Source organism: Ovis aries, chromosome 9 (genome assembly GCF_016772045.2).
Source record: "Ovis aries strain OAR_USU_Benz2616 breed Rambouillet chromosome 9, ARS-UI_Ramb_v3.0, whole genome shotgun sequence".
NCBI lineage: Eukaryota > Metazoa > Chordata > Mammalia > Artiodactyla > Bovidae > Ovis > Ovis aries.
Genome location: NC_056062.1, coordinates 77,783,936 through 77,810,912, shown reverse-complemented (window position 1 = coordinate 77,810,912; position 26,977 = coordinate 77,783,936). Strand labels below are relative to the sequence as shown.

At 35.6% G+C, this 26,977-nt stretch overlaps 1 protein-coding gene across 27 annotated transcripts in view; it reads left to right on the top strand.

The window, feature by feature from the left end:
• VPS13B (vacuolar protein sorting 13 homolog B) overlaps nt 1-26,977 on the top strand; it is a 784,482-nt gene that overhangs the window by 353,368 nt on the left and 404,137 nt on the right. For all 27 annotated transcript variants that reach the window (XR_006060874.2, XM_060393910.1, XM_042254441.2 and 24 more), the window contains exon 23: nt 12,687-12,921. Coding sequence is in view for 26 of the 27 variants with exons in the window: in XM_060393910.1 (XP_060249893.1) it covers nt 12,687-12,921 (235 nt within the window). In the remaining variant the exon portion in view is untranslated. The remainder of the gene's footprint in view (nt 1-12,686; nt 12,922-26,977) is intronic.

The following is a 26,977-nucleotide window of genomic DNA, read 5'->3' as shown; positions in this document are numbered from 1 at the left end:
TCCTCTAATTTTACTGATTGATTTAACACATTATTTCTACTATTTAAATGACCTATGAAATATATGCTTTTTTCCCTGATGAGTAATACCCATCATCTGTTTATGTGTTATTTTGTAATCTTCTGAAGAGTAATCTATGGTATATTTTGTTGTTGTTCAGTTGCTAAGTTGTATACAACTCTTTGTGTCTCCAGGGCCTGCAGCATGCCAGGCTTCTCTGTCTTTCACTGTCTCTTGGAGTTTGCTCACATTCATGTCCATTGGGTCAGTGATGCCATCCACCACTGCATCCCCTGTCTTACCCTCCTCCTCTTGCGTTTGTTTACTCTTTCCCATTAGGGTCTTTTCCTATGAGTCGGCTCTTTGCGTCAGGTGGCCAAAATTTTGGGACTTCAGCTTCAGCATCGGTCCTTCCAATGAACATTCAAGGTTGAGTTTCTTTAGGATTGACTGGTTTGATCTTGTTGTCTAAGGGATTGTCAAGACTCTTTAGCACCAGAATTCGAAAGCATCAGTTTTTCAGCATTCAGCCTTCTTTATGGTCCAACTCTCGCATCTGTACATGACTACTGGGAAAAAAAACATAGTTTTGATTACTATGGACCTTTGTTAGCAAAGTGATGTCTCTGCTTTTTAATATGCTGTCTATTTGTCAAGGCTTTTCTTCCAAAGAGTAAGCATCATTTAATTTTTTGTCTGCAGTCACCATTGACTGATTTTGGAGCCCAAGAAAATAAAATCTGTCACTGTTTCCACTTTTTCTCTATCTATTTGCCCTGAAGTAATGGGACCAGATGCCATAATCTTAGTTTTTTGAATGTTGAGTTTTAAGTCAGCTTTTTTACTCTCCTCTTTGACCTTCATCAAAAGGCTGTTAAGATCCTCTTCACTATCTGCTATTAGGTGGTATCATCTGCATGTCTGAGGTTATTGATACTTCTCCCAGCAATCTTGATTCCAGCCTGGCATTCGCATGATGTACTCTGCATATAAGTTAAATAAGCACGGTGACAGTACATAGGCTTGACATACTCCTTACCTAATTTTTGAATGAGTCTGTTGTTCCACTTCCGATTCTAACTATTGCATTTGGCCTGCATACAGGATTCTCAGAAGACATATAAGGTGGTCTGTTATTCCCATCTATTTAAGAATTTTCCACAGTTTATTGTGTGGTAGTCAATAAATGTAAATACTGAAGTGATTAGTAACTTAAGATGAGTAACTAATTTGAGCACACATATTTCTACTATAATTTATATATATATATAACAGTGAACTTATTTACTTATAGCTCCATATGAGGTTCTAAATTATAGTATGATGCAAATAATACTTCATGTAAAAAAGGAATAATCCTAATATTATTAGATCTCTTTCTAGCATTTTATCTTTCATATCATGCTTTTCTTTAGCACCGTACCTTAAGTCATTTGTACTCAGGAGTTAGTTGTATTTTGATTTCATTAAACTGGGACTAAAAACTATGGTTAGAAAGGTATGTTTTTTAGTTTCTTTTCTGAGAATCAGTGTATAATAGGTTTTCAAGGCCATCTCTTAATATTTTACTTCTTGTTTTTTAAATTTTTTTTAAATGATGAAAGTATAAGAACATATTTATAGGAGACTTGGAAAATACAGATTACATACAGTTCCACTATATATTACAATTTTTTAGTAGGTAAATTAAGACTTTATATGGAATTTCAATATCACACTGTCAAAAATTAATAGGATGAATATTCAGAGAAGTAGAATGATATTGTAGACCTGAAAAGCAGTGTGATACAATTCAAAATAATTCAGATTTATATAATTTTAACATCATAGTAAGACATAAATTCTCTTCAAGTTCCCATAGACTGTAATTTAGTTTAGTTCAGTTCAGTTTCTCAGTTGTGTTCGACTCTTTGCGACCCCATGAATTGCAGGTCGCCAGCTTCCCTGTCCATCACCAACTCCTGGAGTTCACTCAGACTCACGTCCATCGAGTCAGTGATGCCATCCAGCCATCTCATCCTCTGTCGTCCCCTTCTCCTCCTGCTCCCAATTCCTCCCAGCATCAGAGTCTCTTCCAATGAGTCAACTCTTCGCATGAGGAGGCCAAAGTACTGGAGTTTCAGCTTTAGCATCATTCCTTCCAAAGAACACCCAGGACTGATTTCCTTCAGAATGGACGGGTCAGATCTCCTTGCAGTCCAAGGGACTCTCAAGAGTCTTCTCCAACACCACAGTTCAAAAGCATCAATTCTTTGGCACTCAGCTTTCTTCACAGTCCAACTCTCACATCCATACAGGACCACAGGAAAAACCATAGCCTTGACTAGATGGACCTTTCTTTGCAAAATAATGTTTCTGCTTTTGAATATGCTATCTAGGTTGGTCATCACTTTTCTTCCAAGGAGGAAGCGTCTTTTAATTTCATGGCTGCGATCACCATCAGCAGTGATTTGGAGCCTCAAAAAATAAAGTCTGACACTTTTTCCACTGTTTCCCCATCTATTTCCCATGAAGTGATGGGACCAGATGCCATGATCTTCATTTTCTGAATGTTGAGCTTTAAGCCAACTTTTTCACTCTCCATTTTCACTTTCACCAAGGGCCTTTTTAGTTCCTCTTCACTTTCTGCCATAAGGGTGGTGTCATCTGCATATCTGAGGTTATTGATATTTCTCCTGAGAATCTTGATTCTAGCTTGTGCTTCTTCCAGCCCAGCGTTTCTCATGATGTACTCTGCATATAAGTTAAATAAGCAAGTTGAACGGTTCTATGAAGACCTACAAGACCTTGTAGAACTAACACCCAAAAAAGATGTCCTTTTCACTATAGGGGACTGGAATGCAAAAGTAGGAAGTCAAGAAACACCTGGAGTAACAGGCAAATTTGGCCTTAGAATGGAATGAAGCAGGGCAAAGACTAATAGAGTTTTGCCAAGAAAATGCACTGGCCATAGCAAACACCTTTTTCCAACAGCACAAGAGAAGACTCTACACATGGACATCACCAGATGGTCAACACCGAAATCAGATTGATTATATTCTTTGCAGCCAAAGATGGAGAAGCTCTATACAGTCAACAAAAACAAGACCAGGAGCTGACTGTGGCTCAGATCATGAGCTCCTTATTGCCAAAATCAGACTTAATTGAAGAAAGTAGGGAAAACCACTAGACCATTCAGGAATGACCTAAATCAAATCCCTTATGATTCTACAGTGGAAGTGAGAAACAGATTTAAGGGCCTAGAACTGATAGGTAGAGTGCCTGATGAACTATGGACTGAGGTTCATGACATTGTACAGGAGACAGTGATCAAGACCATCCCCATGGAAAAGAAATGCAAGAAAGCAAAATGGCTGTCTGAGGAGGTCTTACAAATAGCTGTGACAAGAAGAGAAGCAAAAAGCAAAGGGGAAAAGGAAAGATGTAAGCATCTGAATGCAGAGTTCCAAAAAATAGCACGGAGAGATAAGAAAGGCTTCCTCAGTGATCAATGCAAAGAAATAGAGGAAAAGAACAGAATGGGAAAGACTAGAGATCTCTTTAAGAAATTTAGAGATACCAAGGGACCATTTCATGCAAAGATGGGCTCTATAATGGACAGAAATGGTATGGACCTAACAAAAGCAGAAGATATTAAGAAGAGGTGGCAAGAACTGTAGAAGAACTGTACAAAAAAGATCTTCACGACCCAGATAATCATGATGGTGTGACCACTCACCTAGAGCCAGACATCCTGGAATGTGAAGTCAAGTGGGCCTTAGAAAGCATCACTACGCACAAAGCTAGTGGAGGTGATGGCATTCCAGTTGAGCTATTTCAAATCCTGAAAGATGATGCTGTGAAAGTGCTGCACTCAATATGCCAGCAAATTTGGGAAACTCAGTAGTGGCCACAGGACTGGAAAAGTTCAGTTTTCATTCCAATCCCAAAGAAAGGAAATGCCAAAGAATGCTCAAACTACTGCACAATTGCACTCATCTCACATGCTAGTAAAGTAATGCTCAAAATTCTCCAAGCCAGGCTTCAGCAATACATGAACCGTGAACTTCCAGATACTCAAGCTGATTTTAGAAAAGGCAGAGGAACCAGAGATCAAATTGCCAACATCCGCTGCATCACGGGAAAAGCAAGAGAGTTCCAGAAAAACATCTATTTCTGCTTTATTGACTATGCCAAAGCCTTTAACTGTGTGGATCACAATAAACTGTGGAAAATTCTGAAAGAGATGGGAATACAGAGCACCTGACCTGCCTCTTGAGAAACCTATATGCAGGTCAGGAAGCAACAGTTAGAACTGGACATAGAACAACCGACTGGTTCCAAATAGGAAAAGGCGTATGTCAAGGCTGTAAATTAGGAGACACTGAAAACATACCCAGGGGCATAAAACAAACTGCAAAAGTTTCTTAGTCTAAAGGTTTTTAAATTACACAGTCTGTTCTCTTTTCACCATCAGATAATGTTAAATATCAATACAAACATTTTTAAATAACCTTCATATTTTCTAGTGCAATGTGACATTTACCGAGAGATCTTTTGACTTAGCCATCGAAACCCTCAATAAAGTTAAACTGAAAAAAACACCTAGGGTGATTGCAGATAAGAAAGATACAGTATTATTAAGTAGATATTTTATTAAAATTCCATAAAATTTTTTGCTGGTGTCCCTTTTATTAGTTTTTATATGTTATTCAAAACTCCATATTATATTTAATTGCATCAAGCAACTTCAGCTGCATGCAGCAAATTCTGTTAAATTCTCTTTTTCATTTCTATTATGACATATTTTCTAATTTTCCTTGTTATGCCTTCTTAGGTACACCCATCACTTAAAAATGGACACTTAAAACATGGGATTTTGTTTAAAGTATCTTTAGTATTCTCATTTTGATATTGATTTCTCTCAACTTTTGATATCTATCCTAATAGAAAAAATTTGTTCCATTTCGACTCTTAACTGCAGCTTTCTCTTCCTGGCAACACAACTCCTTTGTTTTTGCTCAGTTTTCCTTCTCTATTCTAGTGAGAATGCTTTGATACCAAAATAAGCTTATATTGTAATCATTTCTTATGTATGAAATATATATATGCAGTATGTTTGTATATAAATAAAAGTTTAATGTAGTGGGACTTAGATTTCCTTTAAAAATTAGGTACTTCGTACTTTTTTCAGAAATGGCACTAGAGTTGATGAACAGGTGTAACATTATTTGAGGATTAGCTCCAAGGCCCTATTGCTCTTTAATATGTCCTCCTTTACTTTTTGAGAAAAAAAGTACATAGTTAAAAAAGTACATACATAGTTTCTGATAAACATTGTATTTCTAAAAATTTCCTGTTGCATATAAGTATTTATTTAACATTCAGAGGCATGTTAACATATTAGTACCCCAGTATAAGGTTGTTTATTTTTTTAAACATCTAGTTGCCTAGTAATACATTACAGAATGTTCTCTTTCCCTCCATTTATTATTCTTTCATTCATTATCACATTCAGCACTCAATTTTATTATACATTATGATAGATCCTGAGTAGACAAAAGAAGTATAGTAGTTCTCTTGGTCTAGCAGGGAAAAGACAAATATCCATTGTATCGAAACATCTTGTGGGGCGTGTCTCTTAGACAGATCCCTTATAAAACTCGTGCCATCCAAAAGAGACATGGAGTTTTCAGGGTAAATGTCACCTATTGAAAGGATATCTAGGGCATGCTCTGCCAGGTTTGTGATGAATTTGAATACTGTCTCAGATTAATATTTATTGATCTTTAGAATTAGATGACATAATAGCATTCTCCAGATTATAATAGTGATAAAAATTGTATAGCTGTTTGAGGTTTAATTTGGTCCTAAATATTATTTCATGATGATATAAGTAATTGTAATAAAGATAACCTCATCCTCTCTTAGCCATTCCACTAGAAAACCGTTGGCTTCTCTGGTGGCTCCGAGAGTAAAGAATCTGCCTGCAGTGCCGGAGACCCGGGGTTATCCCTGGGTTGGGAAGATGAAAGGAGTGGCAACCCACTCCAGTATTCTTGCCTGGAGAATTCCATGGACAGGGAAGCTGGCAGGGTATGATCCATGGGTTCACAAAGAGTAGGTCATGTCTAGCGAGCAACTCAGATACTATAGAAAGGTGGACTAGTTTAGTGTATCCTTTTTTGATCCCATTTTGAGAAGTTACTGTAAAGGGTGCTAAAAAAGATAGTATTAAGGGTTACCTGATTATTTGATGGCTCTAAGAAAATCTTCCAGGTAAAATTCCAAGTGTAAGAAATCTTTATAAAATTCGTAAGCCATTAAGTAGATACATGGACACGAACTTGGGTGAGTTTCGGGATGGTGAGGGACAGGGAGGCCTGGTGTGTTGCAGTCCACGGAGTTGAAAAGCGTCATCCAAGACTGGGCAACTGAATGACAAAAAGTAGATACATGCAAGCTCCATAACGTAAGATATTCTGGAAAACATACTCCTCTTCCCAGGATGAAGTTACGGGAACTGGATTTATTTTGCTACTTCAAACAACGAAAAAAGAAACGGGCAAATTTTATTCAACAGTGGTTTCAAAACACTAGACAATAAGAAAAGTTAGACAGCAAACCCTGAGAGACCTAAGGTAAAAATCACCAGAAACCAGTGACTTATGCACTTGGAGAATAAAAGGAGGGAATCTAATTGGTGTTCCAGCTTCTGGTTTGGGTAGATAGCGATGCGAATATATGATAGGAGCAGCATCCTTTCAGGTTAGTGGCAAATTGAAAGTTTGACTTTACATGTGTATTTGAAATGTGTATGAGATATCCAGTTATCTCTTACACTGAATATTCATAATTGAGTTTAAGGAAGAGATCCACCATATAAATATAATTTTGGAAATCATCTACAGATGGTTAAAACTAGGAGAATTAAAAAAAGTATAGTAAGTTGAAAGAGCAATGGGCCAAGTGAATACCATTTCTGAAGTAGTAGAAGAGAAAGTCTCCTTGAAGAAAACCCTAAACGAAAGATCAGAAATGTTGGAGGAAAGGTCAGAGAGTTCAAGGAGCCATTGTCAACAGCATCAGATTCTTAATGTTAGCTGTGGGCTTTACTTTGCATATTTGCAATATGAAATGGTTAAATTAAGTAATGTTTAAGGTATTTACTATTCTCATGTTCTTATATGATTCTTTTAGTTCTTAGGCTTGTTTCGTAATGATGCAGTGCCTTCATTAGCTTTACAAACAGTGAACTTAATCTGGTGTGTCATTCTGGATTAGTTACAAGTAAAGATACTGATGTTTCTCTTTTTCTCTTTCTTTTGTTTTTGATTTTGGCTAAATACATGTATACCATTTACCTTCTTAACCGTGTTTAAGTGTACAGTTTAGTCTGATCTTCCTTGTTGACTAAGCTTTTTGTGTATAAATTAACATTTAATTAAAGTACTAAATGATTTACGTTTGTATAGATTATTTTGAAAATGATCAAGGCACCTTTCTTACCTCACTCCTAGTCCCAGTCCTGTCTTATACATACCATATACTTAGAGATTTTCAACTGTTTGTATATTCTGAAAAAGTTCAGAATAAAACTAGGTTCTGATTCAGTGATAAAAATTTAGGCCCTAAAACTGAGTTTTTAAAAGAGTTGTGTCCACTCTCCAAGACGTTTTATGAGCCAAATATAAAAGAGAAAACCCTGAAGTTGTCATCAGATTAAACAAAACACCATAACTTAAAGTCATCAAAGGATTATTCTTTTAATGGAAGTTTGAACAAGTAAATGTGCTTGGAATCAGAGTTTCTGGAAAGTTGATTTTGGAGCCAAAGTTGGTATTTGCTAAGTTCATGTACTTTATTATTTTAGAAAGATGTACATTGGATTAAGACATCAGCAGTATTTATGATAACCTATTTATTTTTCAACGGGAAAAAGAATTTCATACTTTATTATAATTCAATCATTTTATAGTACTAAATGTAGTCTTGAACAGTTTTTAAAATGAACTTGGATTGGAGGGCCTTTTCAAGATAGATTAGCATAAACTCATTGTTTTTTGTAGTTTTCCTCTGTTCACCTACCAGCACAGTTTCTGTCTGTTACGTTTTTTGTTCCAGAACGACATAATTGGCAATGGCATGCAGTTGACAAAATGGAAGTACTCTGGCCTAGGATTCACTAATGAAGGAAAACATTACTCTGGTGTTTGCCAAAATCAGTCTTGACTTTTACATTGAAGATTGTGTTGCTGTCCTATGGCATTTCCTGGAAGTTTTGGCTAGTTTCTGACAATGGACAGCATGGTGTTGTGGACACTTTATTTTCTATTTGAAAGATCCTGAGCTCTTTCTTTTGCTAATAATGTTTTATTCCTTTTAGGAGACAGCTTCCCACCTTCTGTAAGATTTTGGTATGAGTGTCAAAGTCAGATAAGCTAGAACAGTTGAATTTTTTTTCTCCCATAAAGTTATATATGTATAAGAAGAGATGTATAAGTAATCATGTTACATGATACACCTAATGTTCTCAAGTCCAGTGAACTTCCTGGCTTATCTGCAGGATTAAGTAAGAGTAGATACTAGACATATCAGTTGTCAGTCACATTAATGTTAAAAGTAATCAATTACATTTAATGCTTAAAATTTTCATAGAAGGCTATAGTTTTATTTATAGACATTGAGAAAGTGACATCAGTTGCACGATAGTTTGTTAGAAAGAAGACATCCTTATTACAGTCGAGGAATTTTTTTCTTGTCTCCCCTTGACAAGTATTTATGAGAAAAGTATGGAGATTTATAACATTCCACTGTGGAAAGAAGATAACCAAGGTGCACTTTTGAGGTTTTTAGCTAATGTCCTGAACTGTGTATATTTAAATTTGTACTAAATAAAAAGGAGAATATTTCAAATAGTTTCATAATGTATTGTGAATTTATAGAATAGGAAAAGGTTTGGGCAATAGTTTATTCATGTTTCATAGTGCAAATATAATACTACTTATTTTGGTGGTCTCTATATGCATAAATAGCTAAACCATAAGCCAGTAGCATTTTAAAATAGAAGGGTTGTGAGCATCTTTTACAAATCCTTGAGAATTAATATATAGATCTGGCACGTAGTAGATACTTATTGTATGTTCATTGACTTTATTTAGCAAACATTTTGGTGACAGTTAATATGTTAACCTTTATTTCAAAGCTGATTTCCCCCCATTTACAGATGAGGAAGCTGAAGTTATGAAAAGATTAAATAGCTTGTCAAAGGTTCCACAGCTAGAGTTGAACCCATCTGGCTGACAAGTCAGTTTTATTAATCACTCTACTAGGTGTCTGTGAAATGAAATGGTGAACAACATGCATTAAACAACTATTCTAATTAACATAATTATCTGGTGCTAATAAAAATAATTTTGTTCCCTTCTTTAACAATTATTTAGTACCTCTTTCATACTAGGTGCAGTACTGTGTACTGAGACTGTAGCGTGAACAGAATAGGCACAGTGTCTGACATTATAGATTATATGCTCTAGTGAAAATTATGTAAGGCTATTACTATTTTTAAATGCTGGAACTATGTCCTTTCTCTATAGTCCTGACTTCGAGCTCAGTAAATGGTGACTGTTAAAGAATTCATGAATAAAAGAAAGAAAAAGTGAATGAAAATACAAACTGTGTAGTTTTTTCATTCTCATTTTTTATTTGAAACTGTATCCTGAGGAGTAAATACATTCATTCAGAGAACATTTTATTCTGTATAAATTTTCTAAATACAATTATCACTAGATTTTCAAGTTTTGAAGAAAGGAAAACATTTGGGAAATAGTATTATTTTAAAGGGCAGAAAATATGGTATAACATTTAAAGCATTTATATAAAGTTAGTCTATATGATGGACAGTTTGCTAATTAAAATGCTTTTTAGGTTAATGCATAAATGAAGCCTGTCTTAGTTTCTTCTTTTTAACTGAGTTGTGATCACAGTTGTAGAGGGCACACATTAGAAAAATCAAAGGTTACCAAACTGTACTTGTAGAGGATGGGGGGTACACAATGGCATATATCTTTTTAAGCAGCACTTGAAATTTCAGGAAAAAACAGAACTTGGAACTTCAGAAAAATTGCATGATAATCATTTCACTTATTGAAATAATACCAAATAATTTCTACTTTAGTGGTTTATCCTCAGGATGTGATACTTAGCTATGTAGCCCTTGACCTAATAGGAATCAAAATAGAGGTGGTTCTACTTCAAGAATTTGTAATAATCCCTTCACTTTAACACATGAATGTGTTCAATATTGGCGAAAGAACATGTTGCTACCAAAACTGAAATAAGATCCTTGAAACAGAAAGGATGTTGCCATGGAAAAATGAAGTAACACTCAGTGCAGCTGTGATGCATTAATGAATAGGATATTTTTTTAAAAGATCATTTGTGTTTGGTGTGGCTCAGAGGGTCCCAACCAGATGGTTTCCATGAACATGATCTGACCCCCGGTTTGAGGACTTCTTACTGGCAGATTACTTCATTTTCTTTCCCTTGGATTGTCAGATCCTTACATTAATGCAAAATTTACTGCTGCAGATTTATATTCACTTACATAAATCACTCAACATTTTACATTAAAACCAAATTTTAGACATACAGTTTAACAGTTATTTTAAAAGTGTAAAAAGATTTATGTGTTAGCTTTAGTATATATAATAGATGTAACATTATAACAAGTTTGAGCAATTTGGATTATATGTTTTAGTTCTTATCATTAAAAGAATCCCCACAACATATATCATTTTTTAGAAAGTTTATTTTTTAATGTTGTTATGTGTATCAGGTTAATATGCTATTGATTTTATATGCATTTCTCAGGTTGTTTTGATTTGATTAAATAATTTATTTCTGAATTAGTAGAAACTTAGAATATATTGTGATTATAGAAATTTTGGCACAATTTAAATTTGTTTCTCAAGACATCTATGTATGGAATTGTATACAGTGACGTATTAAACTAATTACCTCACATTGTTGAAAGCATTTGTCAACATAGCATCAGTATCTAAAATAAAATGTTAAATACTGACCCGTCATTATTTGAGCTTATAACCATAATTAATACAGGAGAATATGCTGTCAGTGGGCCACTCTAATTTGTGTACTTTAGCATCACTAATGAATTATGTTATATATTTGAAACAAAATGTAACATATTTGAGACAATATACACTTCTATTTCAGAAGTTATAAATGTTGTGATCTTAAGTCAGTGATGAACTACTTAACATATACATTTTAAAATCATGTAATACAAGATTAAATTGTAGAACTAAAAATTTTCATACTGTATGAACTAATGTACTTACTTTTGTAAATTTTTACTTGTATTTTTCTTCACTGAATTCATTGGTTTATCCATGCACAGAAATACTGAAGGAAAAATGAATAAGTGCACTTATAAGACTGGCAAATTATTTATCATATCAAGGAATGCAGACCTGTTACATACCATGATCTCACTAAGGAATATTCATTAACCCCAAGAATACGTCTGTGACTGTAGTCTTTGTTATCTTTCGTAAAATATAGTCTCTGTTATTTTAAATTGCTAGACTATCCAAATATTTATCAAGCAAACACATTTTAGTTTTTATTAGATAATAAGTTCAGGTAGTAGCTTTATATGCCAATTATTTTATAAAAATTAGCAGGTTACATTTTGTATCTTATTAAAAATAATTCAAGTATGCTAGGCAGTTGGGGCTGTTTACTAGCCAGGTACAGAATATTACCTTGTAATAGAGTCAGCTTAGACTAATAGGCTTTAACTTAAGCATACCTTTTGAATTAAGTACTCATGATGTATTCAGTTTTTTATTTGGTCTTGCTTAGTCTTACTTTAACTCTGTTGCTAAGTCACTTCAGTCGTGTCTGACTCTGTGCGACCCCATAGACAGCAGCTCACTAGGCTCCGCCATCCCTGGGATTCTCCAGGCAAGAACACTGGAGTGGGTTGCCATTAACTCTGTTAGGGGCTGGCAACCTAAGTAAGTACACTGGGGATAAGGAAGCATAAAAATTTCACATGAAATCACAATTTAGGTAATAAATCAACATATGATAAAAGTAAGGAATAGCGCTCTGATTTTTAAGTCTCCTGAGTTTTCCTCATTACTATGTTACTAACTTGTTCTCCTTTAATGTTTATCTAGAGATATAATCTGAGCATTTAAAGTATTTTTTCTTAAATTTCTATCTGTAAAATGAAGGACAAAGGGACAAATTCACATAGAAATAGATGTTTGTGGTTTTTTTATTTTTTAAAGTAAGCAGTAAAATGATAGTCAGCTCTAACGCCTTAGTTGGTGTTAACAAAATGTAATGAACTGCAAAAAAAGGAGGATTTTCTCACCTTTTTTTGCCAGCACATTTTCTAACTCAATCATGTTTCTTGGAAAGAACTGTGGAAAGGCAGCTATGTGTTCATTTCATGTCATTGTGCTCTTTTGATCAAATTTGTAGCAATAAACAATACCTTTTCCAGCGTTTGTCGTATTCTTTAGTAAAATCAACTCATAAAGACATAAGTATGGGACATTTTCTTGTTTGAGCTTGTCTGTGTATTCTGGTAAATATATTAGGTGATTCAGATTTGTTTATTCTCAAACTTAATCTGATCCAAATATTTTTATTCTCTTTTTCTTTTCTAGCTTGAAGTACAGTCTTGTTGTGTGTTTATCCCAAATGATAGTTTGCCTTCTCCTAGTACAATTGTATCTGGTGACATTCCTGGAACAGTAAGAAGTTGGTACCATGGACAAACCAGCATGCCAGGAACACTTGTCCTCTGTCTGCCTCAAATAAAGATTGTTAGTGCTGGCCACAAGTATATGGACCCTCTCCAGGAGATTCCGTTTGTCATCCCACGACCCATCCTTGAAGAAGGTACATTTTTATTTTAAAGTCTTCCTGTGGTTATTATATTTTATACTGATATTTTTAGTTTTACCGTTTTTTTCCTTTAATTATCCCAGTGCATCTCTAAATCAGTCTTCTCATTGAAAGAACTTAATGGAAATGAACTAAGTGATCTACAAAGTAGTTCTGAAAAGACAAATGTACAAAGTAAATGAACTAAGTGATGCTGTTTATTGATAGCCACACCTTTTATTATATGTAGATGAAGACAAGATACATATATATATTTAGACAGAGACTATCTGCCAAAGATTATATGGCATATAGTATAATCACTGAAATGCTAAGCACAAATAAAGAGAAAAAAATTGGTTTTGGATGTTTGCATTAAGCTGAACTAAGAATTATAAGTAGGTTTATTGTAATTTAAACCACTTGACTTACGAATAGATGTATCATAAATACAGAAATTGTATATTTATTATTTACACCATTTATATCAAGCTTGATATATTCCTAGATTACTCATTTATTTAAATAAAGTAGATAATTGTGTGATGATTGGAGCCATGGCTCGCTCTTTAATAAATACTTGATTTCTGATGTTGCAGTGTTTTCAGTTGCAGGTTCATACCCTTTTGAACTTAGATGCATTCATTTCAAACTGTGTGAACCTGGAAAAGTTTTGAGTCACAAAGTCAGTAGTGTGAATCTATATTTTAATAACAAGCCTCAAATTTTTGACAGTGCTAAATAGGTCAACACCTTGTTCATATTATTAGGATGTAAGTGTCTGAATCCGGACATCGTTCAGATTACCACATACTGTTACTGAAAAGTTAGTAAAGTCTTCAATTTTTTTACTTTGACTTAAGGTTGATTTCTGTCTCCCTTTCTCTGTTGTGATTTCCATTGAAATCTAATTTTGTTAGGTTTATGTAAGCATGATTTTATCCAGAAATTAAGGTTGGTACTTAATGACGTGAATACTATTATCATAAAATCATAGAATTCTAGTAGGTAAAAGGAACTTAAGCGTTCTTGTGAAGTGCTGTTTGTCTTTATTCTTTCTCTAGCATATTGAGCATAGCTGTTATTTGCTATTCATTTTTGGTTACAGGAAATTCCTTATTATCATGATAGGTGTTATGTGTCCTATTAAGGATATGCTAGCTTCATAAAGTGAGCTGGGGAGTGCTTCCTCTTAAAAAAAAAAGTTAACTCTGGAATGATTTTTTAAAAATTGATTTGTATGTTGATTTTTGTTAAAATTCATTGCTAAAATTTTAAATTCCTCCTTTTACAGTATATAATTAGATGATTTTTAGTATATTTAGTTTTTATGCCACCATCACCATCTAATTTTAGAATAGTTTTATCAGTGTAAAAATAATTGGTACATCATTAGCACTTAGTCCTCTACTCCCATCCTGCAAGACCACTAGGAACTGTCTTGCTATGAATTTGCTTGTTTTAGACATTTCATGATTGGAATAAAAAAACCTGTGACCTTTTCTGACTGGCTTCTTTCACTTACCATAAATTTCAAGGTTGATTCATGTTGTAGTATATATGTCTTCATTCCTTTTTATAGCTGAATACAAATTCATTTTATGAATATACCACATTTATTCATTGATTATTTGATGGACATTTGTGTTGTTTCTACTTTTTAATAATTATAAATAATGCTGCTATGATGTTTTAATTTCTGTTCAATTCTATTCAATTCAGTCACTAAATTGTGTCCAACTCTTTGCAACCCCATGGACTGCAGCACGCCAGGCTTTCCTGTCCATCACCAGCTCCTGGAGTTTGCTCAAACTCATGTCCATCAAGTCCATGATGGCATCCAACTGTCTTATCCTTTGTCATCCCCTTCTCTTCCTGTGTTCATTCTTTCCCAGCATCAGGGTCTTTTCCAGTGAGTCAGTTCTTCACATCAGGTGGCCAAAGTATTGGATTTTCAGCTTCAGCATCATTTCTTTTAGATGCATATAGTAGAATTGTTGGGTCATTTGGTAACTCTGTCCTTATCTTTGAAACTGATAAACTATTTATCAAAATGTCTGTTCCATTTTAGAACCCCACATCTGAGAATGGAGGTTCTAATTTTTTATACTGAAGTTCAGTTGATGCACATTAATTTATCCGTATCTGTGTCACCACTTATTATTGTTGTATTGTTACTGTTTTGTTGTTTCCAGCCATCCCAGTTGCCGTGACGTGTTATCTTGTGGTTTTGATTTTCATTTCCCTAATGTCTGATGATATTGAGCATCTTTTCATATACTTATTGGCCATTTGTAGATCTTGTTTTGTATTTTCTTCTTACATTCAAATTCTTTGCCCACTTTTTAGTTATTTTTCTCTTTATTGTTGAGTTATAAGAGTTCTTTATATATTCTGATATCAGACCCTTAATAAATATGTGACTTGCAAATATTTTCTCCCATCCTCCCAGTCTTTTCATTATCTTAATTAATTGTTTGAATTTAATTATGTAAATAAAAATTTGCTTCCTTTATACTGTTCTACATGTTTATTGTAATTCATTTATCCCCTGCTGTTTTGGAAATTATCCCTTAACTATTCTTTTTCTTTTTTTTTTTTAATATTAGAAATTAGCACTCTTTGATTAAAGTCAACTCTAGGTCTAGAAATCTTAAGTTGCATATTTAATTTATTAAATTATGCATTAAATCAAGCTATTTACTGTGCTTCTGAACACACACAGGTCTGAAAATACTTTAATTCATTCATCCTATCTGGATTAATAGGCTATCATTTAAAGAATAATTGCTTGTATTTATTGTGAGTATATAATCAGGACAGGGTTTGGAACACCTGCTTGGTGAAGAAAAGTGTTAGTCGCTCAGTTGTGTCCGACTCTGCAACCCCATGGACTGTAACCACCCAGTCTCCTCTGTTCATGGAACTCTCCAGGCAAGAATACTGGAGTGGATAGCCATTCTGTTTTCTGGGGCATTTTCCCTACGCAGGGATTGAACCTGGGCTTTCTGCATTGCAGGCAGGTTCTTTACTGTCTGAGCCACCAGGGAATCAAGAACCAGATAGTAAATGTTTTCAGTTTTATCCATTTCTTGGTCTTGTTACCACTTCTGAACCCTCCTTTGGCATGAAAAAACAGCCATAGACAATAAGTCAATGAATTGACATGACTGTGTATCTGTTCGGAGAAGGCAATGGCACCCCCCTCCAGTACTCTTGCCTGGAAAATGCCATGGATGAAGGAGCCTGGTGGGCTGCAGTTCATGGGGTGCTGAGAGTTGGACATGACTCAGTGACTTCATTTTCACTTTTCACTTTCATGCATTGGAGAAGGAAATGGCAACCCACTCCAGTGTTCTTGCCTGGAGAATCCCAGGGATGGCGGAGCCTGGTGAGCTGCCGTCTATGGGATCGCACAGAGTTGGACATGACTGAGTGACTTAGCAGGAGTGTATCTGTGAAGCTTTATTTACAAAATCTGATAGATTCGGTCATGGGCCGTGTTTGCTGACTCTTAAACTAGTGCCTTTCTAGACGTGCCTTCTTACAATTCAGTCCTCTATCCATGGCAGATCATTTTCCTTTTCCCTTTTTGTGATGATATGTGATTAGCAAACTGAATTTTACTTGTTTGAATACTTATTTCACTAGATATATAATTTATATATCCAGATTTATTGCTAGTTATATAATTTCTTATTAATTTAGTCTGGCCTATTAAAGATACAGAGGCTTTCATTGTAGCTCAGTTGGTAAAGAATCTGCCTGCAATGCAGAAGACCTGCGTTCGATCCCTGGGTCAGGAGATTTCCTGGAGAAGGAAATGGCAACCCACTCCAATATTCTTGCCGGGAGAATCCCATGGACAGAGGAGCCTGGCGGGCTACAGTTCATGGGGTTGCAAGAGTCGAACACGACTTAGCAACTAAACCACCACCAATTAAAGATACTGTTGTGCTGACTCTTTTGCTTTTCATTGTCCTATTGAGAGATCCACTTGCAGTTTATGTTTCCTTGAGATATTTTGTCCTTCCTCTCTGGCTGCTTTAAGAATTTTAACAATCTTTGTGTTTTAAAGTTTTTATGTTGGTGTCTATAAAAGACATAAAGATTTCTCCAAGTTTTCTGGCATGACTTATTCAGATATTCAGTTCAGTTCAGTTCAGTTGCTCAGTTGTGTCTGACTCTTTGTGACCCCATGAATCGCAGCATGCCAGGCCTCCCTGTCCATCACCAACTCCTGGAGTTCACCCAAACTCCTGTCCATCGAGTCAGTGATGCCATCCAGCCATCTCGTCCTCTGTGGTCCCCTTCTCCTCGTGCCCCCAATCCCTCCCAGCATCAGAGTCTTTTGCAATGAGTCAACTCTTTGCATGAGGTGGCCAAAATATTGGAGTTTCAGCTTTAGCATCATTCCTTCCAAAGAAATCCCGGGCCTGATCTCCTTTAGAATGGACTGGTTGGACCTCCTTGCAGTCCAAGGGACTCTCAAGAGTCTTCTCCAGCACCACAGTTCAAAAGCATCAATTCTTCGGCGCTCAGCCTTCTTCACAGTCCAGCTTTCACATCCATACACGACCACTGGAAAAACCATAGCCTTGACTAGATGGACCTTTGTTGGCAAAGTAATGTCTTGGCTTTTGAATATGCTATCTAGGTTGGTCATAACTTTTCTTCCAAGGATTAAGCATCTTTTAATTTCATGGCTGCAGTCACCATCTGCACTGATTTTGGAGTCCAAAAAAATAAAGTCTGCCACTGTTTCCACTGTTTCCCCATCTATTTGCCATGAAGTGATAGGACCAGATGTCATGATCTTCTTTTTCTGAATGTTGAGCTTTAAGCCAACTTTTCACTCTCCTCTTTCACTTTCATCAAGAGGCTTTTTAGTTCCTCTTCGCTTTCTGCCATAAGGGTGGTGTCATCTGCATATCTGAGGTGATTGATATTTCTCCTGGCAGTCTTGATTCTAGCTTGTGCTTCTTCCAGCCCAGAGTTTCTCATGATGTACTCTGCATAGAAATTAAATAAGCAGGGTGACAATATTCAGCCTTGATGTACTCCTTTTCCTATTTGGAACCATTCTGTTGTTCCATGTCCAGTTCTAACTGTTGCTTCCTGACCTGCGTATTACCTGTGTCTTATTCTTTCTCATATATATTTTAGAATTTTCCACTTTTTTTGCAGCATCATTCTTGTCTCTTCTTTGTACTTCTACGATTTTTCTCTTTGACTTGATGACCTGCATTCTCAGTAATTTCTTTAATCTGATCCTTCATTTCATTAGTTTTTTGAAGTTGTGTCTGATATGCTGTTACAGTTGTTCATTGTATCGTTGTTCAACTGTATCATATAGAAAACTGTACAATTCTTAGTACACTGCTTGGTACATTTTATACTAAAGCTACTCATGTTTCCTACATCTGAATCAAGATAAAAAATAGATGATCTTCTGTAGTCCCCTGAGAGCCTCTTTTTCTTCAGATTTAACCTATATATCTTGATACCTAAAAGCATAAATTAATGGGAAAAATGGGACAGTTCCATTTAAGGTTTACCCTAACATCATTATCGTAGTGATTCGCATGCAAGCCTTGTGTCCAGTTAAGTTCTACACTGCAAATTGGTCTAAGGCTTTGTCTTTAATCTGCCTTAGTGTGAACAGGTGAGTGTTCAAATTTTACCTGTTTCGAAGTGCCTCAGGCTATTTGTTTTGCTTATCTCTTAATTTCTGGCTTCTTCTATTCCCTTGCCTTAATAATCTTTACTATTGGGAGAAGCTTATTAATGATTTTATTTAGTGTATGTACTTGTGTGTGTTTGTGTTAACAGATATAAGTTTTAATTATGGTATGTGTGGTATAGAAACATTTTATAAATACATTGATTTTCATTTGTTTTTAGTGCAAAAGTCATTCAGGGCACAAAATCTGCCATTGTTTCTGGAAGTAGAATCCCCCAGTAATTTAAAGATGTTATGACAATATTATAGCTGCCCCCGCAGTAGATTTTATGAAAGGAGTAATACATATATCCTACCGTATTATTTGGTATCTCTTCAATGCTCATTTATAATCCTTTTTATTTCTGTAACACTACTGCCAACTTCAACTGCTTGTCCTTTTTATTTAATAAATTGTTTTATTCTTATCTTGTTTTTCCAATATACTATGAATGAGTTAAGAACTACAGAAATCTCCCTTTTTAAAGCATATGATGTTATTATATTCTGTGATTTTTTTTTCTAGAATCTTAGTTTATTTTCAACTTAAAAAAAATAGTTTACCAGATGGAGAGAACTAGAATCAAATAGAAACTTCTAAAGTCTATTTTTCATACTCCCTAGGAGACTACAGAGTGACTACATAATCAACATGGAAACCTAAAGTAGAAACAATTTTTTAACCACCTGGTTATTGCATTGGCCAAACCTATCCTGAAGGAAGGAGATTATTTCAAGATATTTAAAACTTTTCCAGACATTAGAAAATTATAGATACCAACTTCTTACGAAATACCATAAATATGCTTTTTTCATTTTAAAAGTTGTTTGTAGAAATATTTGCATAGAACCCTTTGATGGGTATGTATAAAGAGTACTTTACTTCGTATCTTTGTATCTGTGCATAGATGGAGAAAGAATCTGGAGGTCTGTTCATTTTCAGTTTTCAACTAGTCCTGGTTTCAGTGTCACTCTGCATTGTCTTTTTTCCAACATATTTGAGTATAGAACCTGTTGAATGATGGATGTCATGAATCAGATTGAACCTTTATAGTTTATTTCTCTGTGCCTCAGTCACTTGCTATAAGTTTAAAAAAAAATCGATGTTACACATCTGCTGTTTTGTCTTCTGTTCTCATCCTCATTTTGATTTACAATGCTATTTTTCTCTTTCACTGTCGTTTTCCTGGTTTCAGAATGTAGATAAATATTTTCAGTCATTCATGTTCAACCACATACGGAATGTGTCTAAATCTATATACCACCCTCCAAGTATACTCCTTTCTAGTCTGTTATTGTTTGTTTCATGTTCATTTTTGTTCAGGCTTCCCTGGTGGCTCAGACAGTAAAGTATCCGCCTGCAATGAGGGAGACCTGGGTTTGATCCCTGGGTCAGGAAGACCCCCTGGAGAAGGGCATGGCAGCCCACTCTGGTATTCTTGCCTGGAGAATCCCCAAGGACAGAGGAGCCTGGCAGGCTACAGCCCATGGAGGGGTCACAAAGAGTCGGACACAACTGAGCTACTGAGCACAATATTTTTTTTTAATAAATGCTTTTTGATAAATGTAGGCAGTGGATTTGGTGAGGGTCTGGGGGACATGGCGCAGGGAAAGATAAGAAAACTGGGGGCAAGGAGATTAGATATTGCAGCTAGCTATGATAGTTGTATAAAAACATGACTGTCTAAACCAGAATGGTGGTGCTAGGAATGGATAAAATGGGAAAGAATAGAGACATATTTGAGATTAACAAAAAGTTGGCTAAACTTTGTGACTGTATTAGTTATAGATAGTGAAAGAGAAGTAAATATGTAGAATAACTCAATGGTTCCTAGCCTGGATATCTATGTAGAAGTTTATATGGTCAATATGATTATAAATAAAAAGATTTAGTTTTGGGTGTGGAAGATGGGAATGATGAATTTAGCTTGGTGCATATTGTGAAGTGTTTGTGGGACATTCAAGTAAATTTATCTAATAAGCCATTGCATATTTAGGTCTAGAGTTCAAAAGAGGAATCATTATTAGAGATATATAATGTAATAGCAGGGAAAATGATGAAAAAAGATGTCATCACCTAAAGTCACTTATATAGAAACAAATGTATAATCCATATAGAAAAAGCGGGAGAATACTAATGTTGACTGAAAAGGAAGAAGAAGACCGAAATTCTCCAGGCAAGAATACTGGAGTGGGTTGCCATGTCTTCCTCCAGGGGATCTTCCCAAACAGGGCATCAAACCAGGTCTCCCACATTGCAGGTGGATTCTTTACCTCCTGAGCCACCAGCGAATTCCAAGATGAGGATTAAAAGATGTGAAAGGAATTTGACAGTTCTGGGTGATTGGTTTCTCTTACCATCATACTTTCAGAGGAATAGTGTTAATGCAAGTCAGGTGATAGTGCCCTAAGGACTAAATGGAAAGTGAAAAACTGTTAGGACAAATTTATAGTGTCTTTTAAAAAATATTTGAGAAAGAGGTTTATGTATATCTTGATACTCTTTGGTTGTAAACAACAGAAACCAAATCAGGGTAATCTAAGCAAAAATGAAACATTGATTCATTGCCTATATCCCGCTGTAGAAAGCAACTTCGAATATTTAGTTAAAATTTTGATATTTCATCACCATTTTACTAGTGGTTATGAAGACCATGGTCTTTGTAAGTACTTCATTAAGAAGAACTTTTATTTCGTAATCTTTTTTTTTTTTTTTAACTTGTAGCTCCTGCACAGTTATTTTTCTCTCGCTCTTTGTCTTTGGTGTTCCTTGGTTATCATTCTGGAGTGCTAAATTTCAGTTAAAATTTTTATTTTTGAAACTAGTGTTTAGATTCAAAATACAGTGATCTAGTCATTAATGATAGAGTAGATCATGCAAACATAATGATCATATGAACATAATGAAAAAAACTCCTTTAGCATTATAGTAAAAGATGATCAATAGAATGAACAGAAGGGTTCTCATTATATAGATCTGAGCCTTCTTCTATACTGAATTTAGACTTCTGAAGTTCAGAATGTGAAACTGTTTGTTGAAATGTGTCATCTGATTTCAATTGCCATGGAAGGGAGAGATGGTTACTAATATAGCCAGATCCAATCTGTGTAGGGTGTTTGGGTCAAAATCAACATCTTGGGTTTCATTAGAGAGCATTTGCAGTGAGGCTTGCAGATGTAATTTGCTACATCCAGCTCACACCTCTGAGCAGATGGGTTTCTACCCTGTGCCTAGCAGAAGTTTGTGTTTCCTTCTTTGAAAGAGTTGCCTGTGACTTTATTAAAATATTTTGACAGACTTGGAATATTGAGATCATTTATAAATTAAAACTCTGCCGTTGTTGGATTTAGTGAGTTGTAATAAAAACTGATATGAAAATCGTTGAACAACTATGGAAAACATGAGAGCTATTTTTCTGTGTAATTCTGGTCACCTCAGTAGTTCATATGTATTGTTACAATATAGATTTTTTTAAAATGTCATAGTTTGATTATTGTAATTTCCACTTATTCTGAAAGATGGTGATGTATTGTTGTAATAGTTTTTTTGGTTTAGTTTTTTGCAATAGTTTTTAAGAATTAAAGTAATTTTAATTCTTAAACCTTATGTAAATGAGATGGCCTGGGGAAAAGAGAAAGCCCAGAAAAGAGCTATAGATTTGTTCTTGAGGATGTTGTTTTTAAATAAATTTCTTGGAAGACATCCTATAGGTATAACAAATGAAGTTAAGCTGTTGAGCTGCCTAAACATATTTAATATAATAGCTACATACATTGTTCTCTTCTCAGTAGCTCACATTCATCAGTAACTCACATTCATCCTGCTCAGTCATTTGTTTACCTGTGGATTCTGTGACTTTTAAAGGCCAGACAAGGAACCTTACTTTATTTGCTGCTAATTTTGCATTTCTACCCACACAAATATTTATTTTAAAAACAAAAGCCAGTATGGCAGATCTAATACCCTGCTCACCTTTTAAAAATAAACTGTATAATTTACAGCCTTAAGATCTTAAAAATATGGTTTTTGAGTGATACCAAGGTAACATTCTAATTAAAGGGAATTTTTAAATTGAGATACAGTTGACATATAAAATTATATAAGTTTAAGGTATTCAGCATGCTGATTTGATATATATTGCAATATGATTATCACTGTGGCATTAACTAACATTTCTATCAGGGCATATAATTATCATTTCTTTTTTGGTGAAAATATATAAGATCTAATCTCTTAGCAACTTTGAAATGTGTAATGTAGTAATGTTGACTGCAATGTTAAGTGCTAGGCCTTAAATCTTCAAATCTTCTATTTGCAAGTTTGTACCCTTTAATTCTTCAATATCTCTCCAACCCCAGGTAACCACCATTCTTTTTTTTATGAGTTTGCGTTTATAGATTCCATATGCAAGTGATATACAGTATTTATCTTACTTTGTCTGGCTTATCTAACAGCATAATGCACTCATTACAGGAAATTTGGAAAGGTAATAACATATATAAGTGAAAATTGAAAAATAAATAAAAATCACTTGATAATTACTTTTAACAGTTTAGTTTCAGTTTCTTCCCATTGTCAGTTTTTTCTTTCAACTTTTGTGATATATACATATATAATATTCATTATGTGTAATGAAGGGCAGTGTAGTTTCAATTTCTTCCCATTGTCAGTTTTTTCTTTCAGCTTTTGTGATATATACACATATAATATTCATTATGTATAATGAAGGGCAGTATTAAAGGATGTTCAAACCACCAGACAATTGCACTCATCCCCCATGCTAGTAAGACTATGTTCAAAATCTTGCATGCTAGGCTTCAGCATTATGTGAATTGAAAACTTCCAGATGTTCAAGCTGCTTATAGAAAAGGCAGAGGAACCAGAGATCAAATTGCCAACATTTGCTGGATCATAGAGAAAGCAAGAGAATTCAGAAAAGTTTCATTGACTAACTTATAGCCTTTGTGTGGATCATGACAAACTGTGGAAAACTCTTAAAGAGATGGGAATACCAGACCATCTTACCTGTCTCCTGATAAACCTGTATGTGGGTCAAGAAGCAACAGTTAGAGCCTCGTATGGAACAACTGACTGGTTCAGGATTGAGAAAGAGGTACTGCAAGGCTGTTTTTTGTCACCCTGTTTATTTAACTTATATGCAGAGCGCATCAAGCAAAATACCATGCTGGATGAGTTACAAGCTGGAGTCAGTATTGCTGGGAGCAACCTCAAATATGGGGATCACTTCAGTTCAGTCGCTCAGTTGTGTCTGACTCTTTGCGACCCCATGAATTGCAGCACGCCAGGCCTCCCTGTCCATCACCAACTCTGGAGTTCACTCAGACTCGCGTCCATCGAGTCAGTGATGCCATCCAGCCATCTCATCCTTGGTTGTCCCCTTCTCCTCCTGCCCCCAATCCCTCCCAGCATCAAAGTCTTTTCAGACGAGTCAACTCTTTGGATGAGGTGGTCAAAGTACTGGAGTTTCAGCTTTAGCATCATTCCTTCCAAAGAAATCCCAGGGTTGATCTCTGTCAGAATGGACTGGTTGGATCTCCTTGCAGTCCAAGGGACTCTCAAGAGTCTTCTCCAACACCACAGTTCAAAAGCATCAATTCTTCAGTGTTCAGCCTTCTTCACAGTCCAACTCTCACATCCATACATGACCACAGGAAAAACCATAGGCTTGATTAGACGGACCTTAGTCGGCAAAGGAATGTCTCTGCTTTTGAATATGCTGCCTAGGTTGGTCATAACTTTTCTTCCAAGTAGTAAGCATCTTTTAATTTCATGGCTGCAGTCACCATCTGCTGTGATTTTGGAGCCCCCAAACATAAAGTCTGCCACTGTTTCCACTGTTTCCCCATCTATTTCCCATGGAGTGATGGGGCCAGATGCCATGATCTTCGTTTTCTGAATGTTGAGCTTTAAGCCAACTTTTTCACTCTCCTCTTCTACTTTCATCAAGAGGCTTTTTAGTTCCTCTTTGCTTTCTGCCATAAGGGTGGTGTCATCTGCATATCTGAGGTGATTGATATTTCTCCTGGCAATCTTGATTCCAGCTGCAGAAAGCGAAGAGGAACTAAAAAAACACTTGATGAGGATGGAGAAGAAGAGTGAAAAAGCCAGCTTAAAATTCAATGTTTAAAAACAAATAAAGATCATAGCATCCAGTGCCTTCACTTCATTGCAAATAGAAGGGGAAAAGGTGGAAACAGTGACAGATTTCCCCTTTTGGGGCTCTAAAATCACTGTGGATGGTGACTGCAGCTATGAAATTAGAAGATGATTGCTTTTTCATAGGAAAACTATGACAAACTTAGACAGTATGTTAAACAAAGAAAACAATCACTTTGCCAACAAAGGTCCCTATAGTCGAGGCTATGATTTTTCCAGTGTTCATGTATGGGTGTGAGAGCTGGACCATAAGGAATGCAGAGTCCCAAAGAATCGATGCTTTCGAACTCTGGTGCTTAAGAAGAGTCTTGAGATACCCTTGGACAGTAAGAAGATCAAACCAGTCAATATTAAAAGAAGCCAACCCTGAATGCTAATTGGAAGGACTGATGCTTAAGCTGATGCTCCAGTACTTTGGCTACCTGATGAGAACAGACAACTCATTAGAAGAGACTCTGATGCTTAGAAAAATTGAAGGAAGGAGAAGAGGGTGACAGAAGATGAGATGGATGGATGGCATCACTGATTCCATGGACATGAACTTGGGCAAACTATCGGAGACAGTGAAGAACAGGAAAGACTGGAGTGCTGCAGTCCATGGGGTCACAACGAGTCGGACATGACTTGGCGATTGAACAAACAAACATAATTATTGTATTTGTTATACAATTAAGATAATAATGCCTGAGAAAAATATTCAGTCATGTTTTTTCTTTTGTTGTTTTATCATGAGCATTTTATATGAACTTAACATTTTTAATCTATTAAAAGTAAGAGAGTTTAGACTTTAGAATTTCACCATTAAGTATGATGGTAGCTGTGAATCTTTTAAGACTATTTATTTATTTATTTGGTTGCTCCAGGTATTAGTTGCGGCATGCAGTATCTTCAATCTTTCTTGAGGCACATGGGATCTGTAGTTGTGGCATATGGCATCTAGTTCCTTGACCGGGGATCGAACCTGGACCCCCTGCATTGGGAGCTCAGAGTCACAGCAACCACTGGGCTGCCAGGAAAGTCTCTAGCTGTGGATTTCATAGATGCCCTTCATCAGGTTGAGAAGAATCATTTTCTTCTCAGTTTATTGAGACTTTTTATCATGAGGTAGTTTGGAGTTTTATCAAATATTTTTATGAATCTAATGAGATGATATGTCTTCCCCCCCTTTATGCTATAATGTGATATATTTCATTAATCACTTTTGCATAACTAATTGATTAAACTAATCTTGTATTTGGGGATATAGAACATGTGGCTATGGTGTGTCATCTCTTCATACGATGGCAAACATAGTCTGCCTTTTAATTTTTTTGATCTATATTCACAAAGGATTCTAGTCTACAGTTTTCTGTCAGTGTCTTTGGTTTTTGTATGGGGTAATACTGGTCTCATTGACACACAGTGAAGTGAAAGTCACTCAGTTGTTTCTGACTCTTTGCGACCCCATGGACTATACAGTCCATGGAGTTCTCCAGGCCTGAATACTGGAGTGGATGGCCTTTCCCTTCTCCAGGGGATTTTCCCAATCCAGGGACTGAACCCAGGTCTTCCGCACTGCAGGCGGATTTTTTTACCAGTTGAGAGACGGTAAAGCATCTGCCTACAATGCAGAAGACCCAGGTTCGATCCCTGGGTTGGGAAGATCCCCTGGAGAAGGGAATGGCAACCCACTCCAGTATTCTTGCCTGGAAAATCCCATGGATGGAGGAGCCTGGTGGGCTACAGTCCATGGGGTCAAAAAGAGTTAGACACTTCACTAATACTGCTCTCATAGAATTAGTTGGGAAGTTGTTTCTCTACCTATATTTCTGAAATATATTTCCTTTGTGGAGGATTGGCATCATTTATTTAAATATTTGATGGAATTCACCAGTGAAGCCATGTAGAATCGGTGAACAATTTTTTTAGTAGAAAAACTTTTAATTTTTGAATGCAGTGTGTTTTCCTTTTAAATAGAATTTAGTTAGGTTTTGATTTTTTTGTGTAGTCTGATAATCTCTTATTTTTAAGTAGGATGATTTGATCATCAATATTTCATGTAATGATGTATTTTAATTAAATTGGTCGTTTGCTATTTGTTAATTGTTTCTTTTGTATTTTTGTTCCTCTGTTTGTTTTTTATACCATCTGTGTTTTAAATGGGTATTGTAGTATACCATTTCATTTCCACC